Below are 14519 nucleotides of genomic sequence, written 5' to 3' on the forward strand. Positions count from 1 at the left end.
GAGCAGTAAGGCAAGAAGCATTTTTCAGTGCTGAGTCAGTGCCACTGACTTAAATGCACATCTTATAAAAGAGAGAAGAGGGCTATCTGTAGCACAAAACAGTGAATTACATTAACATGGGATGCCAAGATACCTAAAGTTAGTAGTAAGAATTGTTATTGGCCTGGCATTTACTAGCACTCAAGTGGTTTCCCATTGCATTTGTTAAGTGACAAAAGTGTCTCTTTATAAAAGCATTCCAACATCATTACATCAGTAGAACTGGTAACTTGTAAAAGCTTCAAGAACCATATGCAAGAATGGGATTGATGAAAAATATGAAACTATTTGGAGAGAAAAAGAGTTTCCATATATATACTGAGGTGAAGTAAACATTTACATTTTTCACAGGTCCAAATTAGCCAGCATCAAATATAAACAATGCATACAAAGAGCCTTATATGTTTGCTAGCCAGTCATTACAAAACAAACAATTGCCCTCCCAGTCTTGCATACAAATGGCTTCAAGAAAGGATTACCTTTAGAACAGTGTCAAGGGGATTCCCAGAATCTGGTCTAATAATAAGTGGTGCCTCTGGACTTCGGGCTTCAATTATATGCCTTAGGTCATCACCCCATATTTTTTCACAAGCATTGTAAATGTCGTAGCTGTCACTAACCACAGATACAGGCACTGAAGAAAACTGTGTTACTATGTGTTCAAAAGCATCTTTTTCATGATCTTTTCCCCAAGCTGTTATGGTACTGCAAAGGCAATTGAAAAATTCGTATTAGAATTACATTTACATGTCATTCTGTATTTCCTACCAGCAACAGATCAAGACAATGATAAGCAGTATGATTACATGACAGTAGAAACTATGTGCTTATCAGCTCTGTGTTGCATGGATTATAAATACACTATGTTTTAAATAAAGAGACTTAATTCAGACAGGGAAGTATAGATGCAAGGACAGAACACCTGCTCTGACAACTTCATGCTACAAAATGGAAAGTTGAGAATGAAGGCCCTCATCATGTGTTAGAAAAATCTAAAGAAGAAAACAGAATTTATTTTCTTTTTTAATCATCATATAAAATGAATATTCTCACTTATACAAACAGTCCTCTAGAGGAAGCTCAGAACATCACCCTTGGTACAAGGCCACAGGCGAGCACATAAACCAGAGCTGCTGAGAGCAGCAGTATGTTACGGAATGCAGTTGATCTGCAGTAGCTGCTCAGACCAGCTGACACAAGTGACTTTAGTAACTTGTGTGCAAAGACCTAGAAATGTTCTCATGCACAACATAAGTCAGTGGGCATTGAATTTTTACCTTAAAATTCCAGCATTATCTGCTGTGTGGCCAAGTCCCAGATCATGGTAGCAGGGAACTAACAAACTTTATTTCACAGAGGATGGTGCAGTCTCAGAAGAGACTGCTGACATGCCAAGAACAAGCACCATGCTCACAACACCAGCTCGTATTGGAGGTTGTGGAACAGTAAAACAATTCTGTAATAATTTGGGTCTCTTGTATGAGACCCTTTTTGTGTATTAACTTGGAAAGGATGACTGCAGTCTGCATTTGGTGGTGCAAACTTTAGGTAGGGCAGTTTAAGCTGTCTTCTCTAATGCCAGCACTTTAATATGCTGTGCAAAAGACACTTGATCTTGACTCCATGTGTTTCCTTTTGCTTTCATTACAAAAAATTTTATAGCAGTTTTGGTCATCAGAAGTTTCAGACAGAAACTGTCACATCTATTGGTCAAGCAGGAGTTCTAGAGCGGCACTACAGCAATGGTACAAAAGTTCTATGAAGCAATGCTCCTTTAAAGATGACCACTACCCTACAAGGGCTATTCATGTAAGCCTTTCCATTATCTGTCTTGCAATCCTAAGTGAATAATAACTATTTAAAAACAATAGTAAATATTTAACTGGGTTTTGTGCTCAATATGGAACACACAACCAAGCTTGTTTAATATTCTCATTTCAGTATGTAGACATGCAACTGAAATTCAAGGACTTGCATTCACTCCCAACCTTGTACAGGACATGGATTTGAAAAAAAGTAAGAGCTCTCTCTCTCAAATGTCTGAGATCAGTTTCCTTACTCTTAAAAACTCATTCACCATTCTTAGTGATATAGCAAGGATTTACCATTACTAGTTATACGGATGGGAAGCTTGAGAGCAACTGCCTCTTCTGGAGGGAGAACATAAACTATGAGAGTCCAGAACTGCAACTCAGAGTTTGTCAATTTATGATTTTATATTTAAAACAAAATATGAAGTTCATAATGTGAATCCTCAATATTTATAGACTATAAACTTTCAAGCTTATTCTAAAAAGACACTGATAAGAAGGTTAGAGTTAAAAACATTTAAAATACATTTATAGCTAAGAACAACCATACTACATATGTGCCCCTAGACTATATAGAGGCATCAGTACAGAATTGCAGCTTCAATAGCTGGATCAGCCATGGCTAACACTGTAAGGTATATTTCTGGATACAAAGATGGGTAATTTGTTAAGCTATTCTTAGAAAGGCTTAGACTAGTATCTTACCTGTGTTCAGCAGCTGGAACAGAATATCCTGGAACTGGATCTTTTGTACCATAGTACTTTTTAATTAATGCAATTCCTGCTACAGTGTCTGTTCCTTTGAAGTTCACCAAGTGAGCTGAAGCTCCTATTCCTGCAGTCTGAAGAAGATGCAACTTTCAGTTTCCATGCCAAATACAGAAGCCTCCAGTCACCACCTAACACCAGTTTGTAACAGCAAGACTCTGACTCAATTCCCACTTCACCAATATTCTCTTCTTTCACTTACACAGGGAAGACAGAGAAAACTTCTCCCAGTCTAGTGCTCACAGTTCAGACACTGTACCCACCCCCATGCCAGCCCTTCCCCTCCACACTTAGTCCAAACACAGCACTCTGTGCATTCACAATTTCAGAGCTCAGCAGGGCTACAGAGGTTAAAAGACACATCTACAGCTCTTCATAATTAGGAACAATCAGACTTTTCAAACTGTTAGACAAGCAGTTTTACCTCTTGTGAAGAAACTCCTCTGTAGCCAAAGTCATGCAGTTTATATTCCAGTCCTTCCAAGCTGCCTGAAGTCTCCAGCAAATATTTGGCCAAAATCTTTTTCTGCTCTCTAGAGTTTGTAGCCACTGTGATCGGATACCATGACTGCACAAGAATAGTCTAAAACAAAATCCATCATAATATTAGGTGCATATTTGTTTAGAGCTTGACAATGCCCACTTGGCATTTAATCAGGCACAAAAAGGTCTATTTATTTTCATTCCCTGTTCAGAAAGTACTGATGCCTCCAACAGTTTGCTTTAGGGTTTAAGTAATTAGTTTTTATAAGGTAGGCAAGGCATTGACCTTCTCAGGAGTTATCACTAGCAAACTACTGACACACAGTTCCACCCATCCTCCTTTTTTATGGATAAAAGTACTGCTGTGAATTTCCTGTACAACTATTATGATCCCTTGCCAGGTGGGGGAAAAAGGTCTGTGTAAGACAACCACAGAAAAGAATTAAAGCAGAAAATTAAAGTTGCCAGAGATTTCCCGTAAAGCAATACAGGATTCAACCTTTAATTTAAGTGCATTAATATTTACTTAGAAAAAACATTAAATTTCTAAAACTTACCTCTATCCAGTTTGTGAGCCAGTAGCACTCTGGATCTGTGTTTTCTACTGTGAAGAGAACATTTCCTCTGGGAATTACAGAGCCCTCAGGAACAGCCTTTATTTCTATGGGAAGATGGCCATCGTATTTCTGTGTAAGAAACAGTAATGTTGTTAGACACCAGGAAAGATTAGGACCTATAGCTCTTTTATTTAACTGCAATGGATAAAAGGCTATGAGTAGATAAAAGCCTTCTTCTTTTAAATTTCTTCCAACTCTAAAAATAAACTCACCAGTCCAAATAAATGAAAAAATCCGTATTTATCAAAAAAGGACAAAAATCCTGTGACTTAAAAACCAGTGTCTTTATCAAAACAAATGATGGTTATCAGTTGTATTCCTTGGGCAAACTGAACTAGGAAAGCTTAAGCATTCTATAAAAATACCCAAGTTCTACCCACAGAACGAGAAACATTTACTACTCATTTTCTTGAATGCTTTCACATGCAGTAAGCTAAAAAAGGTTTAGCTACTATCCAGATTTTTTTTGAAAATCCACTAGTTTTGCTTAGTATGAATATGTGCTTTGTTCATTTATTACAGCAGGATCCATTTAATAACTATTTTAGAGAATATTTTAATCTCAATTACTTAAACTTCTTAATCATGAAGTCTTACATTGGAATGTCACTCTTGTCAGTCTTTTATCCTCAAAGGACTAAACATTGTGTAAAATATGCCTTTTGAAAAAGAGTCACCTGCAAATAGCAACTCTAGAAGACTAATTATAACTTTCTGAAAGAGCTCTGCAAGCTGTACTGGCAATATTGAAAATGTTTTGGATGGTAATATATTTTGACAGAAAGCTTCCCATGAGATATCCTGTTATAGGCAACAAAAACTGCATCAATTCAGAGAAACTACAGATTCATAAGTAGCATCAAAACATTCTCTGGTACTCAACAGACATAAGAAATCTCTTCTACCTTACAATTTAAAAGATTATTCAAAAATGTAATAACCTGAAGCAAACTGTGTTTACACACCACACAGGGTCTAGTTGTCAGATTTGGAGATATACAGATTAACAAAAGAAAACAAAGCCTTCAAAAAGGCTCAAAATAATTTATTCATGAGTCAATAAAGGCAAAAGTATAGTTAAGTGAAAAAAGACAGATTTCAAAGTTGCTGTAGGTGTTGATTTTGCTCATGGAAAAAAGTGGTATGATCATGCCACGGCTCTGTATTATAGCCCTTTGCAAAAATTTTGGATAGACTTGACTTGTACAATTCAGGACTTCCATCTCTATCACTCATCACCGATTCCTGCCAACTTCCAGCCTTTACACCAGCCCACTGTTCTCCAGGAAATCCTTTTCTTTCTTCCAGCCCTTCACACTATCAGGATTTACCCATTCATTTACTCTCATTACAAACTGATAAGTGTACATTTCAAATTCATCAAATTCATCACTCACACAGCCACTGCACCCTCCACTTTACCTACCACACCTGAGGCAACTGAGCTAGGGAGAAACAGTGGCAGGTGTGTGAACAGACACTGGAATTCAGGGAGCAGAAGCAGGGACTCTGTGCATAAAGGGCACACACAGACTCAAAGAGTACACAGACTTCCAGTTTGAGAGCCACCAGCATATGAGGTCAAGACATGAAAGTCATGTTTGGGTTTCTTATATATATATAAATACATGTACACACTTTTAATAAGAAAACCTGACAAAGGAATAAACATACACAGAGGGTATGCAGGGATGCTTATTTTGACTGGACCAAAAGCTGAATGGACTTAGTCAAGCCACATTACAACTCCTTGAGGACAGACATGCAACGTTAAAAGTGTATTAATTCCGTTTACTCAAAGAGGGATCAAGCTTACTTTAACACAGATAAAAGCAGTTCGCAATGCATAATATAGCTAAAACACAAATATGGATTGAATTCACATTTGTAGTTATTTGAACTGGATGCAAGTCCTCTACAAACCTCTCCATAACTCTCTCTTAGAAAACTGTGGCCTTTTTTACCTTGCTGCCATTTGCAACATTTAGTTGAAAGTCACTCTTCTCTCACACACCTGTGGTCCACCCCAGTGGCAGGATGACATCAAGACACATTAACAAACAGATGCCACAATAAAAGTACACACAATTAGGGTATCCAGGGATATATAAATGCAAAGGCCTAAAAAGGGGGCTTTCAAATGCCAAAACTATTCACTCACCAAAACCCACAAAGAAACGAAGCATTTAATTAATCTGCAGAGATTAGTACAGCTCTGATGAATGCTATTAGTCTGAATCTGCTGCTTTTACAGAGAAGAGATGTTTGTAATTACTTGAAGACTAACACTTTTTTAAACAAAAGGGGAAAGGGATAATTGTGAAAAGACTAAACTTGAAAGGTTTTGTGTGTCAGAAGTGCTCCAGCCTTGTATTTATAATAAAATTCAACATTAATATCTCTGAAAAATTGACAAAACAACTGAACAAAACGTGTATTTTCTGGAACTATTTATACATCCAAGAAGTTGCAATGCTTTCTGCATTAGAGTACACAGTGCAATGATTAGTTAGAGAAAGAAATGTAAATGATGCAGGCAACCACTGAGTGCTGTATCACACATGGAGACCTGCCAACAAGCCCCCACCCACTCACAGGAGCTGGCTGACAGCAGCCATAAATCCTTATTACCTGCAAAGCTGCATTTGGCATCTGAAAGGGTGAAAATTACTTTTCTCTAAGGAATTACAATTATATGATTATTCTTTGACAGCTGCTACTCCCTGTACACTAAACATGAAAAGCTAAATTTACCCAGTTTTTACTATCAAGATTAAAAGTAGAGACTGTCATATTTATTCTACAATTGATTCAGAAATACTTCACAATGATCTCCAACTATTTTCGCAATTTTTTTTACCTCTAGAATATAGTTCCATCCCTTTTCATTGAAGACATCATCTTGAAAATGCTCCCTATATACTTCTTTGGCTTCCTTGATTTTCTCTTTGGTCACCACTTTACCTGGAGTTTCAAAAACAGATTAAAGCTTAGAAACTTGCAATATTCATCAACTGATAAAATAAATAACAAAAAGGTTCAGGCACAGCAAAGTTACTTTGCCTTCAACAAAGATAATGAAGAAAATGTCAAATGCAGAACGCTTAAACCTAACTTTATTTTATTATATAGATTAGGAATGCTCAAGAAACCGTGAGGGTAAAACAGACCTGTGGTTTGCAGATGACTCAGGTAAATTCTGAGATTAATACTCCTTTATGACAGTCAAAAAGCAGTCAAGAGGTTTAACAGTAGTGTTTTTCACAGAGGAATGTGTTGATTGTGCAAGTTGGTACATGCAGCAATGATATCTAGCACAAAGGTTAAGCTATGCCATACCAGGGAGAATCCTCACGGAGAGACTTTGCAACCAACCTTTGACTGACCACTTGTGATAGGAACCAGCAGACTAACCACATTATTTGAATAAGCATGCTACTGCTGTAGGGCCAGTCATCTACCTTAGAGAACCCCCTCAGATTGCTAAAGACAAAAGAAACAAAATTATCGTGTGTTTTGATTATAATGGAATTTGAATCTTTGGTGGAATTGGCAGAGATGTTTATTGGATCAAGACAAAAACATGTAAGACATATGAATAAAGTTTTCCTTTAAAGCTTTGCAGAAGGCAACATGCACTCAGGTCAGAACATGTGTATTGATACACAAGGCAAGAAAGCAAAAAAGATCTTAAACAGCACCAAGGGGTTTTCAGATGTTACTCTTAAAATTATCAGTATAAAAACCACTTTCACATGTAGCTGCCATACTCAATGATCTAAGCTGAGGACCATCCAAAATTTAAGGAAAATTAAAATTTAATTTAAGGAAATTTAAAACCATTATTGGTTTACACAGTAAGCAAACCAACAAATACAGAACTGAAGTTAATGCTCAAAATGCAAAATGTATTTTCCATCAAATCTTCTATCTGCTTGTGACTCTGCACAGCTTTGGTCTCTCCATTCGTTTCAATTTTGCCCACTGAAGTTGTGACATAAACACCTTTTCATTTTTAATACACCATTGGCATAAAGATAGTAGAGAGGTGTCTGGATTAAGGAGTTAATACCAATTTATGAGGGTGGACAACTTTTTTCACAATCACATAAATAAGATATTATGCATGTCACTACTTGTGGTGTATCAGGATAACCTGCCATTATTTCAACTATAAGACTATAAGCTTGAGAAAAAGTTAGGTATTTCATTAGAGAAAAAGTTTTAGTAGAATTTGAGACAGTTACCTTTTAAATATTTATTCAGAATGTACTGCAAGCCATAAAACACTGTTTCTTCATATTTCACTTTCTTTAATTTGGAATTTTCAGTCTTCTTTTCACGACATTCAAAGTAGGAATATACTTTGCTTGTGTTAGGTGGATATTGCTTGTAGTGTGTAACCTACATCAAGAAAAGCTTCAGTAAGAACTCAAAACATCACTACAAAGCACATGAGAAACCGTACATTAAAGCTTAAAAGTAACTCTCAGGTCTTCTGGACTGTGATTATTTATCCATTCACATTCTACACAATTATTTACAGAATTTCCAGGTTTTTAACCTCCTTCAATTTTCAGTTCAAAAGACTCTCTTCCCTTTGTTATTCCTTGCTTCTTTGTCAAGTCTTCTTTCCCAAGTTTAACCTCCCCCTCCCCTGATGACTTGGCTTCGATTAACTGCGAAAGACACTGGCTAGGATTTTAGGAGCAGCACTGAACACCAATGTGTAAAAAGAAAACTCCATGCAAAATCCTTAATTCCATATTGAACAAAAAGAATACATAATGACAGAAACTTCACACTATCAATGTTTAAATTACAGAATACACAAAACAAGGTAAAGTATCCCTGAAGTTGAAGGTATCAAGAGTTTTCTTAAATTATGAGAAGTTTGAACAAGTCTACACAATCCATAAGGAAAAACTGTTCCTACAGCTGAGAAAACAACACTGTACATCAGAACAAAATTCAAATGGTTGGAAACTCATGTCTAAATTTTTTTCAAACTCCCATATTAACAGGTTAGAGTATGAATTCATCATGCGTTTCTTTCTGTTACTTACTCCAAATAACCTTAAAAAATTGTTTCTAATCCCACAAGGAATTGGAAAAGGGATGGTTTTACCACTTCTCCCTTCTTCTACTGATTTTTTAAACTTGTCTCCAACATTCTCAAAGAAAAATATTTGAAGGTTGCCCTACCTGTAGTCCTAAAGTGCTTTAAAAGATTTTAAAATGACAGTTTTCCTTCTCCTCTCAAATGTCATTTAAATTTAGTTTCTCACTCAGTTTGGACAATGAACTACTCAACTGAATTTTTTGGTTCTCCTATACCAGCACAAGGCTGTTATGGTTGTGTTTCCAATGCCACAAGGAAACATTTCAGAAAAGGTCAATTTAAAGATCATTCTATTGTCTTTGCTTGTATGAGGTTTACAAGGCCAATCAAATAAAACCCAAGCTTGTCATTGCACGTTTTCTGCCCTGACTTCCAACAAAGCATGGCACCACAAGCATTTAATGGAGCACAAACCTTTCTGTTACAATTCCACAGCCACTTAAAAGCAGAATGCCCAAGAGTAGCAATGTTAGACCCAAAGACAAAACCTGGCTTTTAGAGTTAGCTCTAGCTATTAATAAATGTCTCGCTTCACAAATTATAACATGCCCTTTTCTAGTTCTATGCAGAACTTCCAAGAAGTACATCACACAGCCATCTCAAAGAAAACTCTCTGCATGGTATCATTGCATTTAAAGGAAAACAAAATCCCTACACAAAAGAAAACACACACACCATCCTCTCTTCTTTACTATGGAGCAGACAAAAATAGGCTCCATTTGACATGTCCTTCTAACCAGTGGGTATATGAACACACACACACGTATGTATACAAACCCTTTACAAGAAATTGTATTAAATGCACTCTAAGGAAAAGATCCTGTAACAAATCCTTAGAATGTTCATGCACTGTAAAGACACAGAGTGGGAACTCCTCCCTTCCCACTGGTGTCACCAAGATAAGTTACAGCAACGTCATGAAAAATTTTGCCCTGATTTACAACTGGTACTGGACTTTTGAGTTTGTGATTTCAGAGTAAAGGCTCAACACAGAGCTCAGCAGCTGCAAGTGTACACAGCAGATGTCCCAGGACCGACTGCCCAAATGAGTACCTCAATTCCTTGCAGCAAGCTCGAGAGCAAACCAAAGCAATGCTGCTGTTCTCATCACAACAGTTCAAACAAAACAATGAAAACTATATCTGCACTAAATAGGATACTCAGGTTTCTTTTAAAAAGTTTATACAACTTACCAACTATAAGCAAGTTACTGAAGCAAACACCTATATTGTAATGAAAATTTGTGTGATCTTCCGCTCACATCTTCAAAATATATTTGTCTTTGGCAGTTCAAAGTCATCTCCTCCAGCTATGTGTTCCTCTCTGTCAAAATGGTTACAAGCCCAAATTAACTTAGGGTGCACAGTGCACCCACTGAGTTGGTGTCACCTTTTCTTATTGCATTTAAGTACATTCTTTTAGGGACTTATTCTAGCTCTACTTTGAAGCATGACCACAAAACACAGTGCTCTGGCTGCAAACCAGAACTTGAGAGCTGAAATCAGGCTGAAATGCTAACAGATTTGTCCCTTATATAGCATACCTGGGGACACAGCTCCTCCTGACCACCTTGCTGACAGTTCCAACCTAAAAAAACCCCACTCAAGTTTCTCAAACATTGCATTACAGGTGTAGCTATCTTTTCTGACATAAGATTAGAACTTAACCTGAAAATACATACTAGCTAGTGTCCAGAAGATAGTTACTTCTTGGGATTAAAACATATACGAAAGTTTTGTGCTTGACAGAAATATAATTGTATTGATTAAGCAGCTGTAAGTACTTGAAGGAGATAAGGAACTAACTTTGCAAGTCACATGTGTAGTATTCAATCATGTTCTTTGCACACTAAAATCTATTTAAACAGTGAAAAATACACATCTCTGGCAATTAAAATATTTACATCTGAGCAAACCTTACAGCTGTAATTTTAAAGACACTTCTTTGACATTCCACAAAGCTGTTGGTTTTACCTACAAAGCTGAGATACCCTTTTAAATATTACTCAATAATAAAAGTACCACACTTGCTAACCACTGGTTACTCGAAGGGGACTTATAAAAAAGATGTGCACACACTTTTTAGCAGGGCCTGTAGCAACAGGACAAGGAGTGATGATTTTAAACTAAAGGAAGGTAGATTCAGACTAGATATTATAATTTTTTTGTGATGAAGGTAGCGAAACACTGGAGCAGGTTGCCCAGAGAGGTGATAGATGACCCATCCCTGGAAACTCTCAAGGTCAAGTTGGATGGGGCTTTGAGCAAACTGGTCTAGTTGAAGATGTTCCTGTTCATTGCAAAGGGGCTGGACTAGACAGCCTTTGAAGGTCCCTTTCAACACAAACTATTCTTTGATTCTATGTTGTATAGGTGTGAAAGAAGTTAAGCACAAGACCTACAACCCCTGCTGAGTTATCTGGCCATCTGTTTTGCACCCAGGCCCTCAGACAGGACACCATACATATCAGGAATATCTGCCCACAAAATGTCACAGCAGCTGATTGTATTAGCTGTCATATCTGGGCTTCTACAACATGGAGAAATAATACCCATCTGCCATAGTGGTGGTGAGGAGGTTTGGCATGTAGTGAAATGCCTGGTGGTAAAAAACAGTGTGAAAAAAAAAATAAATCAAGGTCCAGGAGTGGGAACAGTTCACAAAAGACACAAAGAATGCAACTGAAAACAAAACAAACCAACCAACAAGAAAAAAGCCCGACACAACGCTATAAGGCACTTGGACAATGAAAACTATGCTTCAAAAAAAGCCTGATCTTTCCTTGTTGTCTGATGAAGACTTGCACCTTTCTGTATCCTAAAGGAGAGTAAAAAGGACAACCAGAGGCAATGTGCAATATTTGATATTAAATTTTATGTGACTTAAGAGATTAAGGCAGTATTGATAACTATGCTTTCAGTTAGGGGATGACAGAAGCAGGACTTGTACAGATGAGCTCTTGATGAGTAGGAGTGACTATAAATTCAGTAAGAAAGCCCTTCTCTTCAGGAGGAAAAAAAAAACCCTAACCAACAAACAGAAAAGCAAACAAAAGCCTCTACTGGGATTAAGAGACCCCTACAAGAAAACTCTCCCAAGTATCTTCAAAGGCCTTTTGATGTTTAGTTCAAAGGCTGTGGTTTAGGTTTTGTCTATAAAACATATGACAAACAGCCTTGGCACTACTACCTACAAGATTATGTACTATGACTGAAATAGAACACTTTTATTCCAGTTGTGATAGCTCCTTGTTTAATGTAATGCAAATAAAGGTATATTCTGAACAAAGAATACTTCCAACAAGGACTACATTTACTTAAGTAAATCAAGTTTATTGAGGAAAAAACCATTAAGCATGAATTGCATTTAGATCATTATCAAAAAACCACACCAAACACTAAGAGTTAAATTTTAATAAAAAGGAATTAACAGGTATTCATCATAAAGCAGGGATGACTGAGGTAAACACTGTATTTTTCTAAGCTAGATAAGATTTTTGAAACAAAAATACAAATATTCTTATAATCTACAAGCTTGCTGTACAAGATACTGCAACAAACTTACTTTAAAAGGTTATTTAAGCCTATGTAATTCAACCATTTGAAAACATGGGAAAAGCAGATGGGACGTGAGAAGTCAGGTGTGGCCAAAATCTCCATTGGTGGTAATTCCGGATGCTCCCCTAGGTCAGATGCCAAAATGAACCATCAGACAGATGCTTCCAAGCCCTGTCTACAGTGAAGAAAGCAAACCCTCAAACATTTACCCAGTAGGATCTTGCCTGTACTGTAACTCTCATGTGATAAGATGATACCAGTTCAAGTAAGACAGTATTTGAACTTTCTTGAGCTGTTTTGAAAAATCCTTAGTGCTAAATGGGTACAGAACAACCTGGCCATCCAACCCATGGTGACACACAGCCACAACCATGAAGAATCAGAGGGACAGGTAAACCAGAAGCAGCATGGCTTGGACTCTGGGCCACTTGGCCAGGACACTGCAGGTCTGCAGCACAGGGGCCGAAGCACAGGCTTGGTCACTGTACTGCCAGCCTTGATCTGCAAGAGATATCTGGGGGATCCTCACCCCCAGTATGTCTTACTGAATTTTAGTGCAGTGGTACTGCTGGTATTTACACCAGGGAGACTTCTGCAAAGCACCCCAAGACCTCCACAAATTGTGGTATTACATATTATTTACAAATATTATGGAAAGAGGTCATGGAATTAAATACTGCTTTACCTAAACCTTTAGGAGATTTAGCCAACAGAGCAGCTAAAAGCAAAGTTTGCCAACAACCTGCATGGAAAACCACATTATTAGCAACAATAAGGGGATGAACCAGGACTCAGGAGCAAAGGGACTGCTCTATCAGATATACCTCACTGAGATAATTAACAGCAACGATAAGGCATTGTGACCCTCTTCAGGAAAAAACCCAACACAACTGTGACTAACAGTTATATTCAACAGGGATGCTTTGATAGCATTCAAGCAATTACAGAAGGAATGCACAACTGCGACAGTGGAAATGAAAATCAAACCAAAAGCCAGTACGGTTAAATGATAAATTTATTTGAACAAGAGAGGAAATTCCAGAAGAATCAATCTTTAATAACTCAAGAGAGAGGACATCCAACAACAGAAGGTAAAGTGCAAGACATTTTGAAGTGAGTTAAAAAAAAAATCGGAGTCAAGTAGAATCTTATTATTTTGATTATATGTGCTTCAGATTACCATAGAGAGAAAAAAAGGCCTTAGAGAGACTCCAAGCCCTTTATTAAAATGCTTAAGATTGAGATAATGTTGAAGAACCAAAGTAAGAATATTGGGAAATATCTGCTCTTATGAGATGAGAGATAAGCTAATGGAGGTTATGACTGAAGGCTGACCATGTACCACTTCTAATGCCTCCATTTTTGAGTTCATCCATAATTTTTTATATGTGCCTTGAAAAATAAGAGGACCAGAGGTGAGAAAAAAGAAGTTGAGAGACCAGTCAGTACTATGAAAAATAAGGAAAGCACATGCAAGCAACTGAATTCCTATGGAAGTTGCACATTATCAGCAGAGATGCTATACATGACCAGGTCCACATTCATTTAAAACACAAGGTTAAGTGTAAGCACTAGAACTGAATGTGTTCTAAATTTCTCCAACAAAATACAGTGCTTAAAAACAGCAACATTTTGCAGTAGATTACTTTACTACTAAAGATTTTCATGGGTTTTTTTTTGTGGTTTAACCCCAACTGGCAACCAAGCCCTGACTGCCACTCCCAGTGGGACAGGGGAGAGAATCTGAAGGGTAAAAGTCGAAAACTCATGGGGCTGGGATAAAGATGGGGAAAGCAAAACTTCTCAGCATGTAAGCAAAGCAGAACAGGAAATTCATTCATTACTTCCCAGTGGCAGGCAGGTGTTCAGGCACTCCCAGAAAAGCAGGGCTGCAGCCCTGTAGCAGTTACTGGGGAAGACAAATGCCACTACTCCAAATGTTCCCCCCTTTCCTCCTTCTTCCCCCAGCTTTACACACTAAGCATGATGTCATGTGGTATGGAATATCCCTTGGGTCAGCTGGGGTCAGCTGTCAGTATCCCCTCCCAGCTTCTTGTGCACCCCCAGCCTCCTTGCTGGTGGGATGGTGTATGGGGCAGAAAAGGCCTTGACTGTGTGCAGG

At 37.6% G+C, this 14519-nt stretch overlaps 1 protein-coding gene across 2 annotated transcripts in view; it reads right to left on the minus strand.

The window, feature by feature from the left end:
• The window catches only part of NAMPT (nicotinamide phosphoribosyltransferase), a 29715-nt gene that overhangs the window by 10250 nt on the left and 4946 nt on the right, over positions 1–14519 (minus strand). For both annotated transcript variants that reach the window (XM_068189674.1, XM_068189673.1), the window contains exons 2-7: positions 7966–8122; positions 6579–6682; positions 3659–3787; positions 3043–3201; positions 2556–2692; positions 519–744 (exon numbers count right to left, since the gene is read on the minus strand). In XM_068189674.1, the coding sequence (XP_068045775.1) occupies positions 519–744; positions 2556–2692; positions 3043–3201; positions 3659–3787; positions 6579–6682; positions 7966–8122 (912 nt within the window). The remainder of the gene's footprint in view (positions 1–518; positions 745–2555; positions 2693–3042; positions 3202–3658; positions 3788–6578; positions 6683–7965; positions 8123–14519) is intronic.

The sequence above is a fragment of the Anomalospiza imberbis genome, chromosome 5, assembly GCF_031753505.1.
Source record: "Anomalospiza imberbis isolate Cuckoo-Finch-1a 21T00152 chromosome 5, ASM3175350v1, whole genome shotgun sequence".
Classification (NCBI taxonomy): domain Eukaryota; kingdom Metazoa; phylum Chordata; class Aves; order Passeriformes; family Viduidae; genus Anomalospiza; species Anomalospiza imberbis.